General features: G+C 40.4%; 2 protein-coding genes across 2 annotated transcripts in view; one reads left to right on the forward strand and one right to left on the reverse strand.

Moving 5' to 3' along the window:
- Nucleotides 1-12,586, reverse strand: part of rnf13 (ring finger protein 13) — a 65,290-nt gene extending 52,704 nt beyond the window's left edge. Inside the window, exons 1-3 of the mRNA XM_050055991.1 lie at nucleotides 12,370-12,586; nucleotides 6,822-7,080; nucleotides 6,555-6,635 (exon numbers count right to left, since the gene is read on the reverse strand). Coding sequence (XP_049911948.1) covers nucleotides 6,555-6,635; nucleotides 6,822-6,935 — 195 coding nt within the window. The 5' untranslated portion in view covers nucleotides 6,936-7,080; nucleotides 12,370-12,586. The remainder of the gene's footprint in view (nucleotides 1-6,554; nucleotides 6,636-6,821; nucleotides 7,081-12,369) is intronic.
- Nucleotides 12,587-15,187: 2,601 nt separating this feature from the next.
- LOC126396734 (protein ANKUB1-like) lies at nucleotides 15,188-20,052 on the forward strand. Its single transcript, XM_050055013.1, has 6 exons — nucleotides 15,188-15,336; nucleotides 15,635-15,775; nucleotides 17,214-17,430; nucleotides 17,626-17,740; nucleotides 17,861-18,760; nucleotides 19,102-20,052. Exons 1-6 carry the CDS (start codon nucleotides 15,247-15,249, stop codon nucleotides 19,181-19,183), a joined length of 1,545 nt encoding a protein of 514 aa, XP_049910970.1. The 5' UTR covers nucleotides 15,188-15,246; the 3' UTR covers nucleotides 19,184-20,052.
- Nucleotides 20,053-20,551: the final 499 nt, after the last annotated feature.

Below are 20,551 nucleotides of genomic sequence, written 5' to 3' on the forward strand. Positions count from 1 at the left end.
TTATCCACTCAAAGTTCACTGTGACCTCGTGCAAATTTTTTCCATATTTTGCTCAACGAGAGATACTTGAGGCAAGATTGTTTCCTGCCACCTCTTTTTATGCCCACAACTTCAATCAAATGCATCTAGATCTCAATTAGAGGAAATAACTGTAGAGAAGTTTGTGAAAAATTTGGTATTCCCCAACTGATAGGAGGAAATTTATTCAAAGTCAGTCAGACACTTGAATATTCTGAAGCAGAATTTCTGGACACTCGCATAGAAACCAGGCTTTAATGAAAGAAGAGAAAAAGAACATGTTTTATTTTTACATATTTTCCAGGAAAAGTGTGTGCCTCGGAGACTTAACCAGTGTTGCTGCACCATCCAAACCACCACAGTCCTTCCAAATGGGAACTCAAGCATTTCTTCACAGGCTATAATTGTGGAAGTGAAAGTGGGCAAGTAACTGGAATAAAAACAAAAAGCCTGAGAGCGGAGTGGTGTGCTGAGACTTTGCCCCGAAAAGGGAACGCGGTTATTTTAAGATGAGTATCGATTCTTGGCCAGGGTCATATCTAAATGAAACTTAACAATGCTGAACCTTGTCTTCAAAGTTTGTAGCCAAGTCCACTGCCATTACTCTCTTACTTAACCTTCATGTACTGTATCTACTTGTACTGTTACTCCACCCTTCCAAGCACCTGCGTAGAAAGCCATAAGGCAGGGAGAGCACACCTCTCTGCCCTTCCATGTGCAAACAAGGAAAGCCTAAGGCAGAGAGAGCAAACCTTCCTGCCCTTCCATGCACCAGCAAAGACCCATTGCAAAAACTGCATACTGTACAAAAATAATAATAATTTTACTGCTGCAGATATTCTACATCATTGCAACCAGACATAACCAAAGTGTTTCAGCTCAAAAAACACTGAGCCCCTAATTGCACCTGATTGCTCTTTTAACAATGAACAAATATTTAATTTATTTAGGAGCTGTGTCATCTTTGTCATTTAAAAACTAGCAATATATCTAGTAATATCCTTACAATAAGGCTTATTTACAAAGCACTGAAAACAGGAAGAATGAAGTAAACAAAAAACAAAAAATGGCGACAATACAGCATATAACACCGTCAAGCCATCCTTAATCATCGCAAGAGAAATTCCATCACCGAGAGAACCCTATCAGTCGCCATTCATCAAGTTTGTATAAAAACACACTTTATTTTGAAGTACAGTGCATTTCTGGCACAAAGTTTTTATTTTAAAGTGCTGTTTCCTGCTCTAGAGTGAGTGAATAACGGACGACTACTTGACAGAGACAGCAAACTAGCTCGACGACATGGCTAAACGCCAATATGACGCTGAATATTTTAAACTGTGTGGACCTTGAACTGATGACTAAGAGCAAATCTGGATCCTGTGGCTGGACCAGTTGGGAACTACTGGTGTAATGTATCCCACAATAATGGTACAAACAATACAGAATTTATTCAAACACTGGCTGTGACACAGTTTGAAACCATTTCTGTCTTCAAAGAAAGTTGTGAAGTTTCATCTCAAGCCCGCAAGTTTTGTTATGCTGCATTTAAACTCACCTTGATCTCCAAAATGAAGTGACTAAAATGTGCACCTCTGATATTAAACAAAGCACAACTGTTGCACACTGTGGGTGTACACAGGCTTGCAGAGGCCTTGCTTTGAGACCCTAAGGCGACTGTAAACAGCCCCGGTTGTGTAAGTGGAAACAGGGAGGGCTCTGTTTGAAGGCTCGTTCCCTGTGGGGAATCCTCCAGAGACAAACAGGCTTGTGCTGCCTTGTGATGCCAGAGGTTTCTCCAGGCATCGTACAGTTGCGGCAGCGCAAGGTTATAACATTTGAAATGGGGTTACCTCACAATAATAAAAAGGTTATCGAATTCTTTTAAAGTACAGTGAGAGTTGACGGTATTACATATTCATAAATTACTTAGTTGGAAACTTGCCAGATGTACTAAGTCCTTGCAGTCTGACTCTGAACACCATCTGCATGAGTTTTTGCAAAGTGCTCTCTCCTTATTGCATATGCATTCATGACACAATTAGGCAAACAGTAGGTGGGGACGCAGTAAATGCATGTTAAAGGAGGGTAATTATGTATTCCCATGACTTACTAAAACGCACACGATCTGCAGGTCCATTATCTGAATAGCAGTGCAAATAGTGCTGGTCTATTAAAAAGGAAGTTGCGGTGGGGAGAGGAAAAGTGAATTCACCTTTGTTCTATAGAGATCTAAAGAGCATCAGACAAACAGTGAGTGCACAGGAAAATATCCAGAGATATCTGCAGTGTATACATGGAGAGAAGTTAAAACACGGGTTAGTCCAGTAAAGAAGATGGGAAGTTCTTCTCTGCTCCTTCCTAACCTGTGATAATGTGAATGATAATGTGGGGGTATTCTTACATTACAATCTCGCTGAGTGCTGCTGTAAATCACAGCTGAAACGACTCCCTGCCAAGCTCAGTCAGACAGGCGCAACATGGGCAGGGCAGAGGAGGGTCACTCTAAAATGGATGGATTGAGTTTAACCCCCAGAGACTGGGGCAGTATGTCTGGATGGCACAGGGCCTCTCGGCAGCGGGACAGCAGAGGTGGAAAATAAGAAGCAGAGATTACATGAGAATTTAAGACACAGAGCAGTGACACAGACAGAGCGACTAAGTCATTTCTCAGCTTTCGTAACACAGAATCTTACATAAGACTAATATGCACCAACACGGAGAGAGAGCAACATGACTGTGCGCCATAATCCCTGCTGTCTGCCTGGTGGCACATCAGTCACAGCAGGCTGTCTATGGTGAGGCCCACCTCAACAAACACAGATACATGTCATATATTATAGATGTCTCAAAATGGATATTTTCAGACTTGATATAATGACCTTAAATAATAAAATGAATTAATTCTCTGGACCTCAACTAACCTGCTGAAATGTAAACTGGCTTTGCAACCTTAAAAAGTGCTTATTCTTAAAATCTAAAACTGTAAAATGTCAATGATTGTTTCCAGGCATATTTTAGGATGACTCGGGGCAGTTTGACAACCTGCTGTCTATTGTCGGGCTGTATAACTCTGGGTATCCAGCAATCGCTACCACCAGTTTCTCCTCTATTGATTACCAACTGTAAACTTGTTGTCGTGACATCACAGTGAGCCCGCCTCTTTAATCATCTGATTGGACAATGTGAAAAAAAAAAATGACGAAAAAGAGATGATGTGGGGTGCTTTTCCACTCTGTTGAAGTTTTTGAAGCTCAAGGGGTTCAGAGCACTCCGGCAAACACGCCAGGTGTGTCACAATTCAAAAACCACTAGCAAAAAGCTTCATTCTCATTAAAAACAATCACTAAAAGTCTCCAGTTGCTAAAACGCCTTCTGTGAGATTGGGGTCTTCTGCAGTACACAGCGCAGCGCAACTGTCATTGCTAGTTTCAGACCTACTCAGATGTTATACTCACAACCAGCACCAACTCTGTCTAAGTACTGAACTGTGTGTCCATGGGCGTGTAGGTCTTGAAATGAGGCGTGGTCAGGCACATTGTTGGACGATTGCAGCAGAAATGATTGTGCCACTGACCAACAAAAACCTGATCTAAACTTAATGGCACAGTATTTTCCTGCTATTTAAAAGGCGCACCATTCAGACAGTAAGATGCACCGACATGGGCGACTTCACAATGCGCGTTACACACACAGGGAAGTGTGGATATGTTGCAAGTGGGTGAAATAAAGCACCATAAATAATGAAAATATTAATTACGTTTCATAAATGTGAACAAAGCAGAAAGTAGAGTGGCGCTGCAGAGTCACTGTCTGAGGAGCAGCAAACTAGCTCAGTCACATGGCCGAATGCAAGTATGACGCTGACTGTATCAAACTGGGGACCTCAAACTAATGACTAAAGAGAAATCTGGACCAGTTTGACCATTTGGGAACCACTGCTTTAGACCATGCGCTCTTGATCATTTAAATAGAGCCCTAAAAGTTTAGAGAGAGGTGGTATTCCCATTGCTGTCACTTCCCAAGTCTTTGTTTATAAATAGAGTTGCACATAGGAAACACTCCAAGGGTGTGTTCACCTTTAATGTCTTCAAACCTCATGTTGTGAGACCGATGCTACCAATCATCTCAACCAGAGCCTTAATTCCTACAACACACCATGGGATCACAACTCACGTGACGATTCCAAAATTACGCTGTGGGACCGCCATAATGGTGTAATGATGCTAAACACAGCATCCTTAAATTTAGATAAGTAGCAGTTATTATGAGTGTCCTAACATACGGCTCTTAACCTGCACATGTACACAAACACAAAACAAGGCGTGTACTGTAGTATTCTGCCATCAGCTTGCCTCTGTGCCCCCAAAATGCCTCTGTACAACAACAACTGCCACAATGACCAGCTTAGATAGCAGACATGAATCATCCCTTCTGTTTGGGAGCTTTGTGGATCAAGCAGTGTGCGGGCTGCTGGGCGGGGGGTGGCATTCAGAAACCTCACAACAACACATATTTATTACAATCCCTCAATACAGAGCAGTGATGTCTGGAAACACTGTCATCACATGTTATTTCACTTTGAGCTTCATTAAAGAGTGTAATTTGAATACAGTAGCTCTACACTGTATACTCAGTCATTTTCAAGTGCATCTGGCTGCTGCAACACATACTGGCATATGTATTAACTTGAAAAGCATTTAGAAGGTTTTTAAAATTGACCCTGATTTCCGCTGTGTTAACAAACATTACTGAATCCAGCATTATAAAACATTAGCTACATTATTGTTGTTTCCTGTTATTAGTCCGTGTATTTGGGCCCTGACACACCAAACTGATGGTCCGCCATTGGTGAGCATGTTTCCCTAGTTTTGCGTCCAGCGCTGGTGACACTAATCAGCCCTTGTCGGCCCTTGTTGGCGGTTTTTGGCTAATTCAGGAGACGGCAGAGCGCATCAAGGAGAGAAATCACTCTGACTGGCAATTCAACTCAGTGCATACGAAAAGAAAAGGAAGTGAGGAAAGTAAACAAAAGGCTAAAGCCAAGAAGGCATGAGATTTAAAAAAAACTTGTTATATTAGGAAAGAGGATTTTTTTTAGCACACTGCAAATATCCTTTGATCTTTCAACACTGGGTTTTGTTGTTCATGTGCTAAGTGGCTAACTAGCCTCTTCAATCCATCCTATCTGTCTTCTGGGGCCGTATTCACAAAGCTTCCTTGTACAGAGTCGCTCCTAGTGACGAAATACTAAGATTCTAAGATTCTGATGTTTTCTAAGAATTTCCTCTTAAAGTTAAGACTAGATCCTGGGAAAGACAAAAGTTACTCACAAAGCAACTTAGCCTTTCAAAGAGCTCCTAAGGTGAAAAACTGTTAGGAGTAAGGAGGAGGACTTTTAAGAGGCTTAAGACTTAAGAGGAGAGGGGAAAAGGCAGAAAGACAAAGAGGTTGGAGAAATATTCTTCAAACAATGAATGACAGTAAGTAAATGAAATGCTACAGATAAGATCGTGCAGAAATAATGTTTGTGGTTGATCTCATGAGGGATACACACACACATTTCCCACCCAACGCAATAACGCCAGAAACACAATGATCACAACACTAAGATATTTTGAAACTGGAAAAACTCAACGGTCTAACAGTGGTGACTTGTGTCTGTCTCAAACTTTCATCAGCAGAGTGATCACACTAACAATGACAACACTTTGAAAGTTTCATATTGTGATGCAGTTCGGTTCAATTCCAGCAGGCTCACAAAAGGGCGGGTCTCTCGGAACCAATCACATCTGTTAAAGGAATGTGTCATACCTAGCAACAAGGTCTACCTCACCTCCTCACTAGGATAAAAGTTTCTGTCCCTTCCTTGCTCAAAGTTGCTCTGAGAATTTTCCTAAATAACTCCTAAGCTAAAACTCCTTACTAAAAATTGTTTAGGCTAAGATAGGAGCTCTCTGAGAGTATTCTCCAAATGACGAATACAGACTATAGCCACCTGCTGGTATGGAGAGTTTTCCTCTCACGCAGGTGCAGAACGTACGTGCTAGTGGGCTGTTGGCTGTAGTCTTTGCAGTGTGTGCAGGTGCAACAGTTTGGCCGAGTTACAGGCGATGTGAGGTGACGAGACAGTCGGTCTTTGTTGCCCTAGTTCTTTGATGTGGGTTTTGTGTGTCTGGGTCTTTAAATGACCTGTAAATCATTTTGGAAGTCATGGCAAGTTCCAGTCCAATCTTTTTCATCTTAATAGTGAAGCTACCCTTTTAATCATATATGGACACAGACTGTGCAAGTAGCTTTGAAGATGTGAAAACAACTTAAACACAATCACATTCTTTTTTATGTTTTCACAGTTAAACATTAACTCAGTGGAGCTGTAAAGTGGGAACATGCTGGAAAATAAGAGATCATATAAACCAGGTCCACACAGTTCCGTGTATTCAGCGCCATACTTGCATTTTTCCATGTCATCGAGCTGGTTTGTTGTCTCTTATTGTTTGTTATCAGACAAACACCTCTGACCCTTCTGCACTCACCTTCAGTCCATCGCTGGGTAGCCGATAACCAAACCGTGCAGGCAGGTCCTCGAAGGCCTCTGTTTTGTTGTCGAATGAGTACTGAAAGATAGAAAAATTAACTTAAATTATGTTTGATTCAAGATGTTTTATGAAGGCTGACACATCATCAAAACAATATGAGGACGTAAAGTGTTTCTGCGTATGTGGGGGTGTAACTGTATTACACTATCATATTATTGTTGTATGTTTCTATGTATTGTCCTATGTGCGCTGAGAATTACTCACCGCGGCGATGTCAGCCTCCACGGGCAGCAGGTTGAGGAAGGCGAAGAGCTGAACAGTGAAGATGGTGTAAATCTGCGTGGCCGACAGCATCAGCATTCCCAGGGACAGCAGCATCTTGGCATCACGTTACAAGCCCCAGCTGCTGTGCCACTCACTCATTAACATACACGACCATAAACACACACACACACACACACACAAATGACCACGCACACTGGCCTGCAGTGGAGCTGCTGTACACCGTATGTTGTCGACACACCTGGAAAAGACACCAAAGTTTACGTAAATTTCTTGAATTAAATACATAAATTTAAACTTTAAATTAATGCAGTGTGATTTTGTTTGGGTGTCTGCCATTGTTAGCCAGTCGCAGCGGCAGTGCACCCTCCTTTCCAATCCTGTGTCTATTTTTTCGATTATCTCACTCCACATGTTCACGCCCTCTGGAGGTGAATGCGAAGTGGAATGTCAGGTTGCTGAACACACGGATCATACATTTCGATACTGACTCAATCTTCTGCAACTGCATCAAAGCAGAGCTGATATTCTGGACGACAGCTTCAGCACATCAACGACACCCCTCCCCTCAATCTTTCTTTCCACTGTTCATATTTGATAAATTATACAGACAGAGTACCTGAGAAGTGCTGTGAAGCTGCCAGGGTGGATATATCCTGGACTCCTGGACTGGAGTATCAGAACATTACTCTCTCTTGGATGCTGTTTCTTACTTGTCCTACTTTTTCATTTAAATAAAATACCCCGCAAAAGCAATGTGGACTTTTTGGAGACCACAGAAGACCTTGGAAAAGTACTGAGCAGGAGTGTGCAACAACTGTCCAGGGTTCACACACATTTTTACAAATTAACTAATTTACTCTTCCCTAATATTCGACCACATTTCCATGACTTTAAGTAGAAGAAGAAGATATACTTTATTAATCCCAAAGGCGAAATTCAATTTTTTTTTACTCTGCTGTAATATACACAAAGGCTGAAAAACACACACACGCACAAACAGGATCTATACAGGCATTAAATGGAAAGATGTCAAAGCGTACGGGCTGCTTTGGACAGGTGCCCTGAGCAATTGGGGGTTCGGTGCCTTGCTCAAGGGTGCCTCAGAGGTGCCCAGGACGCCAACTAGCACCTCTCAAGCTGCTAGGCCACAGTCCATACTTAGTCCTGATGGGGAATTGAACCGGCGACCCTCTGGTTCCTAACCTATGGCCCTATGGATTGAGCTTCTGCCGCCAAATGATCCGTCCACAAGTGGGTTAAAATGAGTAGGCGTATATAGCAATACAGCCACACATTATTATACATACACTTCCCAGGCACTGCCGACAGGCAAACTACTAGCGCTTGCTAACTTTACTTGCAATAGACCAGCACAGCAAATTCAGGTACTTCACGAAACATCAATACCACGCCCCTTTTTGGGAGACAGAAAAACAACGATCATGTGGATGTCGATGCAACTTGAAGAGTGTTTGGATTGCAATTCTGACAAGTCTGTATGCATTTATGTCTTGTTAAACAAACATTTGTTTTACAGACATGTCCAACAACTGTTTTGCGACCTTGCCTGAACCTGAGCGTTCATGCAACCTTGATAAATTAAGGTTAATTGCCATCATGTCCCTTCAGTCTGCCCCTATCTGAATGGATCAGTGATCCAACACAGTGGCTGGATGTTGCTTATCTATACATGTACACATGTCCAGATCACAATACCTGGTGTTTCAATCAAATATATATAATTGACTAAATCACCAGGTATCATCAGGCTGAGTGTTGTCTGTAAATAACCAACCTGTCAATAGCCTGCTGTTTGATTTATAAGCTGTGGTTTAGTTGGAGACGACTGTCTGATGCTGTTATACTGTATGACTGTACTGCAGTAGCCTCCCACTCAAGCTAATGTTACCTATCCATCAGTAGCAACTGTCACCAGCATCATTCAGTGATTTGCCACACTGACAGTGATTATTCACAAATCTTTTGTGCCTCAAATCTCAGTGTGACAGTCTCGGTTAACCTGTTATACAACAGCTTTTCTGCATTATCTCATGATGTGACAGCACTTTTCCTTTCCCCAAAACAGGGTGTGGCCTTGGGGATGACACAACGCCGATGTGATCATGATTTAAACACACATATTTTAAACAATAGCCAAAGCAATGTGTATCAAACCTTTTTTCAAGACATTCTAGTAATTCCAAACATTCCCAGGCCTTGAAAACAGTTTTTCTATTTTCATAACTTCTCCAGGAATTTAATGACTGTGGGAACTCTGATTGTCCTTTGAGTACATCTCCATTAAGCTAGTGTGACTTAGTGTCAGGACTGTCTTGCTGCCAGCTCCTGAAGGGCTTCCTGTTCTTGTCTGCTGTGTTTCTTAACTGGCCAGCTGCCGCATAAAAACTGAGTCAAGCTTGAGGCCTAACATCACAGCATCACAGCAAGTTCACAAAGAGGAGGGCAGCATGTGATCAGGTCAGGAGAAAACAACAGCCAGGCTTTAGACCACTAAGCTGTGTTATCACGCTGCGAAGTGGGGAAGGTGAGTTTCAGGATTACATAGTTTGTTGTGTATATGTTGAGGAAAACAAGGATTTTTTCTCATTATACCAATGCACCATGAGTGTGTGCAATGCCAACGTATATATTTTACTGTAGCAGGAAATGGTTCAAACAGATGGGGACGTAGAAAAAAACTTTAGCAGCACCTGTCCTCATTTAATACTAATCTCTACACTAGGGCTGCCACGATTAGTCGACTAATCGATGACTAATCGACTATTAAAATAATCGGTGACTATTTTAGTAGTCGACTAATCGGTTTGAGTCATTTTTCATAGAAAAGTACTATAAAAGTACCCCAAAATACTCTTACTGCAGCTTTTTACGTTCAGATATTGGCAGCTTTACACACTCTCCCGTGACAGTGAACTAAAACCCTTTGGCGTGAGTAGGAAACAAGACATTAGATGACGTAATTTGGGGGTTTGGGCGAGACAGACTGACATTTTTCAACATTTTAACGCATTTTTCGATGAAATGATTAGTCGACTAATCAAAGAAATAATCGACAGATTAGTCGACAATGAAAATAATCGTTAGTGGCAGCCCTACTCTACACTGCGTCTAAGCAGCTGGAATCATTTAATTGCTTCAACTCAAATATGGAAAACATGTCAAGATTCATTTTTGCAAAACATTTTAAGACAAATGTTTTCTTCTTCCCTTGAAATGCAACCATAACTCACTATGTTGCCTCAAAAATATTAAAGTATCTTTTAGAAAAACACAGTTCAAAATGAACTCTACACATTCAAATACTACGCCATATTAAAAAATACAGTTTTATGGCTAACATTAATATTTATGCATGCATTTACATACTAGTAATTAACTGATATATCATTGAACCCCAGCTAAGGAGTTGCAGATCTATTAATGAAACCACACCTGCTTTATCCGTCCAATCTGCAAAGTTCACTTAAAAAGTACTGAGGTTCAATTTGTGTATCTGTGTAAAATGGGAATGAGGCTTTGTTATGTAACTTTCCATCCCTCCTGTCCTACTAATGCTGCTGCTGCCATTTCCCATGAAACAAGGTCTTACACACGGAGTAATTCCAGTAAAGTGTGTCGCTCAGTGAGGGCAGAACCTGATTTCCACAATTAAGATGAAAAGAAAAAAAAAAAGCAGCCGGCCATCTAATTATAATCACAATTACAAGGTTTGCAGAGAAGCTGTTGGGGGAAATATTTTCTTTTGAGTGCAGTAAAGTCCAACTATAACTGGGGTTGCATGATATGCAAAAAAAATCATATTGCTTTCTTTTTTTTTTTTTTGACAGACACTGATTGCCGTATCAGTCACTATTCTAATAGGAATGGCAGTGGTCGCATTTCATTTTCACTGACAAAAAAAAGATGGTGATGGGATGTTTGCTGGGGCACATACCTCATAAGCATGTCCCAATACATACTGGAATACAAACTGTAGGCCAGGGCATCTCAGCAGCACCACAGTGCTTCATTTATAATGGTATGTTGTGACACACTTTGCCTTTATAAAATAGTTAGCCATATTGAGATTACAATGATAGTTTGATTAATTGTGCAGCCGTAATTTTAACCAATTTCTTAAAGCACGTCTCCAATTATTAACCTACACAAAGAAGACAACATGGACAACATTAAAAATGACAACATCATCCCAAAATGCATACATTAGCAGTGTTTAAAAATACACAAGGTTAAAAATTGTAACTATTGATCATTTGAGGATAATAGAGAGTACATTGAGGAACTATGTCCACTAAAATAATATAATTGAAATGTGTGTTTTTGGCAGCATTAAATACCTGACGAATTAAGGTACTTCATTAAATTGATGCAAAAACCCTGTGAGTCCAATATTACAATAATGCAATCCTGCCACAGGCCTAATGATTTGCAATATTACAAAGAGAGCTGTACATTGCACAAATTTGCTATACTGTGAACTTCTGCACAATCCCTCATTAATATTTTTGCACATCCTGCACAAAACGGTACTCTCAAACATGTATACTGTACATACTTGTTATTTTATAGTATTTTTAAAGTATATTTTTCATTATTTTTATAGTAATATTTTTATTCTGCATTTATAACAGTTGCAGTACTTTGCCTTTTTTACATTTCCTTTTGATATGTTTATTTTATGTTTAATGTATGCATCAAAGACCAAAGCAAATTTCTTTTGAGTGAATCCTACATTGTAATAAATGTTGTTCTGATGTTGTATTGTAAAACTTTCATCTTAAAATCTCTGACAGTTCACTTTTGTCACATCGCCCAACCCTGATGTTTACTTGCACTGCATGTCAGTGTCATACAACATGTCATAAACCTGTTTTCAAAAGGCAGTTGGGTGTTACCTACGTGCATTCTCTGTGAAAACAACACCTCACATCTTTGGCTCAAATTCCAATTATACAAATTAATTTTAGATTAAATGTACAAACTATGACATGAGACATGACACCAAATCTGTCTGAGGCAGAGGGGTCCCCTTGATAACAAAGAATCAAAGGGGAAGTGAAAGCAGCACCCATCATGACAACAGGATGACTAAACATCAAATGACAGGAACCACAAAAAACACTATGAGCTAATGGTGAGATGTCTACATTTCACCTCGACGTGATTAGAGGAACACATATTAATGATAAAATATGCTGTCAACATTGTAAACAATAATCAGACTTCGGAAAATTGCGTTAAACTTTCAACCCCCCAAATTTCACTGACTAAAGCGGGGTTACAGTTTCAACACCGGACTGTTTTTACAAATATAACCAGCAGCATTAATGTCAAGCGAATTTAGAAAGCTGTAGCGATTTAGCGTGTCGTTATAGACGTAAATTAATAGGTGGTGTGGTGTGTGGAGCTACGAAGGTGTGCAGCTAGCTGCAAAAACAGAGCGTCCTGTACCCGCGTTAGCATGATGCTAACTGAGGTAGCTAGCAGGCTTGTCGTGGGTGTTTACCTTTATAGCTGCCTGGAGGTTTATATCGTCCGGGAATTTAGCAGCTGGCGGTGACAACGCTCTCCTCCACTGTGCATTGTGCCAAGGAACATGTACAGCAGCGCAGATTTTGGCTGGACTTCATCCCGTTTGAACGCTTGCCCAGAGAATATGAACATAAACGTTACAGTTTAATCCCGTCCGCTAGCTTCTTCTTTCATGTGAGAGCACACACTTCCGCCACTCCTCTCTCCGCGTCTGATTGGACAAACCGCCTGTCAATCATTCCATTCCGGAAGTGACTCCAGACGTAAACATATCCACGTGATGGCACACACAACCATTTGCTGCCTTTTACAGTAGCATTATATGACCTGTCTGAGCCGAGCAGGCAGCCGATATTTACAGCTTTGTTACAGCTGCACCGGGGTATTACAAGATTAACTGGCAGCAGGAAGGGATATATAAAGAAACCATATGATTTAAGTGGGAAAATGTAAATGCATCAGCACAAATCTTGTCTCCCTCCCACTGAAGACAGTTGACACTTTTGAGTCTCTAGCACCCTCTATGGTAAATGGGTGGTGTGTTTGTTTGTGTTAATGGTTGAGTGCAAGTTAAGGACCAGAGGCTGACAACAAAACTTTATTTATTAGAGTACTAGTGTGTTACAGTTGTGGAGTTCTGCATGCAGCTATACATGTGCACATAACAGATACTTTGTAGAATAAAGCTTTACATCCTACAAGTTCTTAAGGTTGCAGATTATGGAGAAGTGTGACCAGATAAGTCATTTAAATTTTGGCAAGTTCAACATGCCAAACTGTGAAAGGAAACACTCATACTAATACATGCTTTTAATTTAATTTTCATTACACATTTCTGCTCATAATTATTTTTACCGTACTGCATCACTTATTTAAGTCAAAATTCTGAGGATATCGTAATCATCTCTCCTAACAAAACATAGAAATAAATACCCATAAAATAACACCATCGATACCAATTGATATCAACAATATAAAAGTATATTTCACAAAAGATAAAAGAGCATAATATAGAGGTGTGTAGGAGGAAAATGTCCACGGGTGAGGAAGAGGAAATTACCTCAAACTATCTTGTTATTTGCAGTGAACTTCATTAGAAAAACAAGGTTTTGGTCCTCATACTTTCATCAGGTCAAGTAAAAGAGCAAAGAAACATTTTCAAAAATATATACAAAGAAATATATAAGTATAAAATATAGTCTCTGATTGGCCTCACCTCAGTATGCATTATCTATATATTCTTTTGCATTTTCTTTGTTCTTCTACTTATCCTGATGAAGGTCTAATGACTGAAATGTTATTTTTCTAGTAAAGTTTATTGCAAGTAACAGAACAGTGTGAAGGAATTCCCTTCTATTCAAACAAAGGATAAAAGAATCATTCAAACCATAGCATGAAAAACTACCAAACACTAACAAAAACTAGACCTGAAGTTTAAATAATGAGAGATGAGTCTTAAAATTAAAAGCTGAGGGTGGTAAAAAAGGAGTAAAGCAACCTAACAGTGGTATGCCTTTCTCTCATTTCCTTTCATGGATTAAAACAACATTCTTCTACATGTCTATAATCTAGATTTTGTGTGTGTTCTGATTCATGCATGAAAAACACAGAAATCCTTAAACTTGCAGGTCCTGCACTTGAGAAACAGAGTAACTGTTTGCTTCAAGCCAAGATGGAACACAAAAACATTGTGGACAGCTTCAGACTTTAAAAGGTCAAACACAAAATAGCAGTCTCCTGTAAAACTAAAGAACATTACAAGTTACTGTAACGTTCCTCCAACACACAGCGTGTGAAAGAAGTCCTTTTGTTTCCCACTAAAAGGCAAAGTGAGAACTGACGTCAGACTGTGTTGGGGATGTGTCCAAGTGGGGACAGTTTACACTTATTGCATTGTAAGTTATTTTAGATATAAAACGTGTAACAACATGTTTAAAGAGCATATCAAATAAGATGTTGCAGTTTACACCTAAGATTTTTTTCTTGTGTTGAATTGTCAGATGCACTAATGTACATCCTCTCCTGTATTGCTGTGTACTGTCTTCATCTATACCTGCACTTGAACTTTGTGACTAAGAGCCCACACATATGTGGTGAAGTCTAATTGCTGCTGTAAAAACAGAGGCAGATCAGGTGTACAGATGACATGAGACTAAATCTATCAGTCAGTCGCACAATGGTCATGTGCAGCACAGCATTTTATTACGTCTACAAATGCTGAGATATATTTCTCCTTCTTTATATACTATATAGGCCTGTGTAATTTTGTTCTATGATTGTTTCTTGTCTATCTCTTTAAAGTCATTTGAGACATGTTGTAATAAAGAGCTATATGAATAAACTGCGTGTTAACAAGTGCCCAAGTACAAGTCAGATAGAGAGAGATAACCTTGCACACACCTATAATGTAAGGTGGGATGTTTCCACTACAGCCAACAACATTTTTCACCCTTTTAATCTATATTTTATCTGCATTTCTTGCATTTCAAAATGTTTTTATTTAGCATTACTTGAAAGCCTGTCTTGAGGGTGACAAAAACGTGGCACCTATCAAAAAAACACTTTCAAAATCCACATGGTAAACTTAAAAGTTTCCATGTCACCAAGTCAAAAAGATGCATCAGAAACATCAAAAGCAATTATTAAATGATTTGGATTTAAAAGCATGCTCTGTTGTTGACTAGCTAGATCAAACTTTGCAGACTAGCATGCCTTCCCAAATCCTACCCACCCAGCCCCTGCCCCCCTCCCTACAAAAACTTTGCCTCTGACAAACTGCACCACACACACTCCTCTGTCCGACCAGAGCACCACAGAGGAGCCAAACAGCCGGAGGACAGATGTCTCGACCATGAGAGTCTTCATCTGCTTTGCGGGCTCCTGTGAACCTTTGGACGTTCCCCCAGATCAGACTGTGGGGGCCATGAAGCAGATGGTGAAGGTAATAAAAAGCTACAGTAGTGGCTCAGGGCCATCACTGTTAATGAACCTTAACTTCTTGACAAGTTTTTACTGCATTTTGAAAATGTGCCTGATGATTTAGACGTCTTACTGGAGCAAAGAGAGTCTTAAAGTGAGTTATCAGTTGCAACCCTGGCTCGGATTTATCACATTTTGTTGCCTGTAATGGTGAAATACTATGCTTTGTTAAAGTGAAATCTTATATGTCAAGAAAAATCTAAATCCTGGTCTGTACTCTGCAACAGCTCCAAACATCCCCACTCTGTCCCTTTCTGTAGGATAACTTTCTGGTGCAACTCTCAGATGACAAACAGCAGCAGTATCTGGAGCTGAGCTACGGCGGTGCAGTGCTGCAGGACAGCTGGGCTCTGTGCGACGTGGGCATCACAAGTGGCAGTGCCATCCGATGCCTGATAAAGGTATTAAAGCATGAAAAGGGTTTAGAGATTTGGAGCTGTATTGGGATTTGCAGTAAATACAATCAGCTTACAGCGATGAACATTGAGAGAGGATGCTGAGGTCCATCTTTGCTGTAGGCTCACACTTCAGACGCTATTTATAAAATGCTTTACATAAACAGATGATTACAGTGCAGTTACTTCTGAATGTGACAGTGTTCAAAATCTGTCACAATCTATGACAACATTTAAATCAGTTAAAATATTTTATAAAAGTGTTTCAAAACTTTCAAACTTGCTACAGTCTCTCTTCTTTTTTCTGCTCTGATGCTGGACCTATACATTGAGGCACTCGCAGTCGCCTCTCACAACATACTATCACTGTCAATTCACTTCAATATACTCTTCATCTTTTCACTTTAGAGCTGCTAAAATTAGTATCTTCCTGCATACATATTCATTACTTGGGATTACTTCTCATCAAAGACATCCTTGTTACAGTGAGTGAGTTTCATGTCAGACTGGTTCACTGATACGGAACAGGATGTTCCCATGTGAGCGGCAGCTTGGAGGGAAATGACTTTATGGCTGTCTGAGATCTTTAGTTTTTTGTCCCTATTAGTAACTCTATAGTAATGGGACACATTCCAGGCTCGTCACCAGGCAACCTTGTGTAAAAGCTGTCAGTGGTGAGCATGTGTGTGTGTCCTTTTGTCACCTTTTAACATCCGCTCATAAAAATAGTTGTTTTCTATTGGTCTTTTAGTGTCCTGGTCCCATTTCACTCTCCAAACTTTTGTCTTAATCTGGGTCCCTTTGCTTTGACACATCTTTTGCCTCCTTTAATGGGTCATCTCCACTCCTCAAATGTGCACCTATATATATACAGTATGTATTCAGTCAAAATCCTTTGCATGCAAGTGGTAAATCTTGTACAGAGCTTTTGCAAGGAGCATTCCAGGCTCCAGGTAGGTAGGTAGGTGGGTAGGTGGGTGGGTAGGTGGGTAGGTAGATAGATAGATAGATAGATAGATAGATAGATAGATAGATAGATAGATAGATAGATAGATAGATACAAAGGTGTCCAGCAAGAATGACATTAAACTTAAAAACACAAACAGACAATAAAGAATCAGGCATTTATATACCTACAATACCTACAGGATTTTCAAATACTATAAGGTGGTTGTTAATTTCATGTGATATACATAATGTCAGCCACAGAGTGGCAGCAAACTCCTCTTTGATCATTGCTTGTGAATTACTTTTGCAATACAGAACATAATTTAAAATAAATAAATAGATGAGTGATTACAATTTAATAAGCTGAAAAGTGAAAATGAATGCAAGAAACTTAAAATTTACTTTTTGTTTAGATAGACAGTGACTACATCTTGTGTCTACGGTTACTCTTTTGTCCTATTAACCTAACTGCGAGACCATTCTAATTATTTTTCAGAGTGAACAAAGGCCTGTGATGCTCGTGTTCAATGCTGTGACAGGAGAAACCTTACCAATTATGGGAAGTGAGGCTCTTCTGCATGTGTCTGTTGCAAGACTGAAAACTGTGGTGTCCATGCAGAGTGGGCTCCCTGTCAGCGCCTTCAGACTGAGCACACCTGCTGGTGTGCAACTCTACGACTGCAACCAACTGCAAGACTACGCCATTGAAGTGGGTATGGGCCACCAACAGATTTTAACCTTCACATGAACAAGGAAACAAGGAAACAAGCACATAACAATGACACTTTTAGGGTTTTTTTTTGTCCTATTCAAAACCATTCACTCAAGATTTCGAAGCTTAAATTGAAAAATAAATTAATCAGAATTATTTTGAAATCCATGCAGTTTTTCTTTTATTTACAACAAAGGCACTACTCTCCGTTTGGACACATGGGATGGATGGGTGGAGTTCCTCCAGGGTTGCCTCCTGGGCCACAGATCGACAGTCCAGAGCCACCTATCAGAGAAGAAGCCAGTAATGAGGTCAGAAATTCCTCATGTGAATTCAAGTGCGACAGGTCTGTTGTTGTGCAGCTTATCCATAATGAGTCAGGGTGCAATACTACAGACAAAAAATGAATCGTTCTTGTGCTGCTTTTCCAGGTTTCAGCTGCAGGTAGCGCTCCATATCGCTGCCTCCTTAGGGCACCTGGATCTGGCAGGCTGGTTGCTGGAAAGGGGGGCACATGCTGAGGAACCAGTAGGAGTCCATCCGTACCGCCAGTGGTGCCATCAAACTGCCCACCAAGACACTAGAAAGTGTCCCATCCACATTGCTGCAGAGAGCAGCCAGCTCCTCATCCTCAAACTCTTCATCACAAACAACCTTTTGACCCTGGCTTGTCGAGACCCTGGAGGTCGTGACACTTTGAAAGTTGCTATTCAGCGTGGTCACAGGGATTGTGTGCGCTACTTAGCCAACAAGCTGTGCTCAGTGGTATCCCTGCCAAACGTGTCACTGCCCATGCGTATCTACCTCCAGATAAAGCGCTGGGTGAGTTTAGGGCAGAAAAAGGCAGCCTCCAATCGAGGCCAGTACACCAGTGCTGCCTTCAAAGCCAGGGTGGGGGATACGCTGCTGGTGGACGGCTTCAACCAGCCAAACATGTGTTCCAAATCCAGGAAAGCTGTGACCAAACCAAGCAGAAGAAATGAGGCCAAAGCTTTGCAGCCCTTACCTCCCACCAACAACTTACTCTCAGCACCTCACCTCCCCAGCCTGCAGGCAGTGAACCCTGCTGACTGTAAAGAGATGCACAATAGCTGGAAACAAGATGTTAAAAATAGAGAAGAAGGCCTATTGAATGAAATCAGAAAGGACGACAGCAGCTTATTCAGGAGCAAGTTCATACTCCCACCAATCAGAGAAGGCATTCCGAAGCAGGTGTTTATTGGTGCATCACCAACATCTTACCATATTCTGATTGGGTCTCTGAAGTCCTCCTCTCAGCACGGTGGCCGAACACCAAGAGAAAATGCCATATACTGCTGGACTATAGCCAGGTCTCTATTTTTTGTACTATATTGTGTGTTCATATGCAATAAAAACGCATCATGATGGGTAGAGATGTTCCGATACCATTTTTTCCTTCCCACTTCCAATACCTGAACTTGGGTATTGGCTGATATCGAGTACCAATTTGATACCACTCTAGCATTGGGTTTCAAGGTTCAAGGTGCTGCATATATGTTAAAATCAAGACATTGCTATAATTACTTATGGAGCTTTTGTAATGAGACATAAAACAGAGGCTATCAATTGGCTATTTTTTGTTTTACTGTAGTTACACCACAAATCGGCTTTAACAGCTTTAATTTACTGTGGGTAATGCTTTCTTTTGCAGTGCCTTCACAGAGAAGCCTTGGTTGAAGCAGCTGAGCATAGCACGGACCCTGATCAGGAAGCGTGTCCACACCATGGCCTGATACTCTCATCCAGATCTCAGCCCAACTGCTCGTTGATCTCCTATCGGCTGCCTGAAGAACTGTTGACGATGAAGAGTCCTTCAGAGTGACAACTGAGGAGTGTATCTCAGGCTAACTGACATTAAACTCCTCTGTCTTTATGTGCTCAGTTGAATCTCTGCCTTTTATTGCTTTTAGCAGAAGGAGAGACAGACATCAAGGATATAAACATGTAGTGATTATTTTTTACAACAAGCTGAAGGGTAAATGGATGAAATTTTTATATTTGACAAAAGTCCAAGTAAGGACTGACTTGCCTTTAGTTGAAACTCAAGAGCACTAACACACTGCATCCTCTGCCCTCACTATGTGCGTAGGTGGGCAGCTATGCAGCAAGCTAAACACATTTCCAGTAAAGGTTTTAGTGGAAGCAATTTGTGAGACTGGGAATATTGATTTCAAATAAAAAAAATGCTGAGATTACATAAACAAGAGTTTGACCAAAGGTGTTGTAAAAATAATCTGACCTACAAACACTCTGACTTTGTGGAAACCACCTTCACTGTGCAGCCTTTCTCTTTAAACAGAACTGAAGTTGGTACAGCCTGAGCTTTCTTTCTTTCTTTCTTTCTTTCGTTCTTTCATTCTTTCTTTCGTTCTTTCTTGTCTCGTGACTCATCTGTCTGCTGTCACTCATTTTATGGGGACTTCATGTGTTGTGGGAAATATAATCAGAAAAATGATGTCAGTGTCATTGCAAGGTTTGAGACTGTACAGATATGAATTAAACAGGGGTTTAGAGCATGGAGTAAAAGATGATCAATTGTAGTATGCTGTTGTTGGCATGAATAATTTAGATTATTTTGCATTTTTGTTAATTAAAGTGACAGTTAATGTTTGAAAGAATATTGCCTCTTATTTGGGTGTATTTGTTCAAGCAAGTTTTTTGGGGGGAATGTAAGGAATCATTACAAATGTACCCCAATGAGATGTCAGTAAGGACAAAAAGGAAGTACAATTTGGTGGAGGCGGGTAGAAGTTAAAAAATCTGATGTGTTCATAGGTTGTGGATACACAGATACCCCACGAAAGAAAAGAGAAGTGTTTTTAAATGTAAATGCAAGAAGAGGATAAACATTTTGTTTATGAAAATTTGAATTTCTATGATTTCTTGTTATTATAGAGGAAACAGCCACTTCTTAGGCCTACAGAGGTTGAGTGTTTCGTATCTAAAGGTCCAGTGTGTAGGATTCAGGGGAATATATTGGCAGAAATTAAGTTTGTTTTCTTTAGTGTATATTCACCTGAAAATAAGAATTGTTGTGTTTCTGTTACCTTAGAATAAGCAGTTTATATCTACATAGGGAGCAGGTCTTCATCCACAGTGTC

The sequence above is a fragment of the Epinephelus moara genome, chromosome 10 (assembly GCF_006386435.1).
Source record: "Epinephelus moara isolate mb chromosome 10, YSFRI_EMoa_1.0, whole genome shotgun sequence".
Lineage (NCBI taxonomy): Eukaryota > Metazoa > Chordata > Actinopteri > Perciformes > Serranidae > Epinephelus > Epinephelus moara.

Excerpts from the sequence above, each read along its gene's own strand:
- LOC126396734 (XM_050055013.1), top strand. The coding sequence starts at position 15,247 with ATGAGAGTCTTCATCTGCTTTGCGGGCTCCTGTGAACCTTTGGACGTT. Across the intron at positions 17,741-17,860 it reads GAGAAGAAGCCAGTAATGAG|GTTTCAGCTGCAGGTAGCGC; the intron begins GTCAGAAATTCC and ends CTGCTTTTCCAG. Across the intron at positions 18,761-19,101 it reads TACTGCTGGACTATAGCCAG|TGCCTTCACAGAGAAGCCTT; the intron begins GTCTCTATTTTT and ends TTTCTTTTGCAG.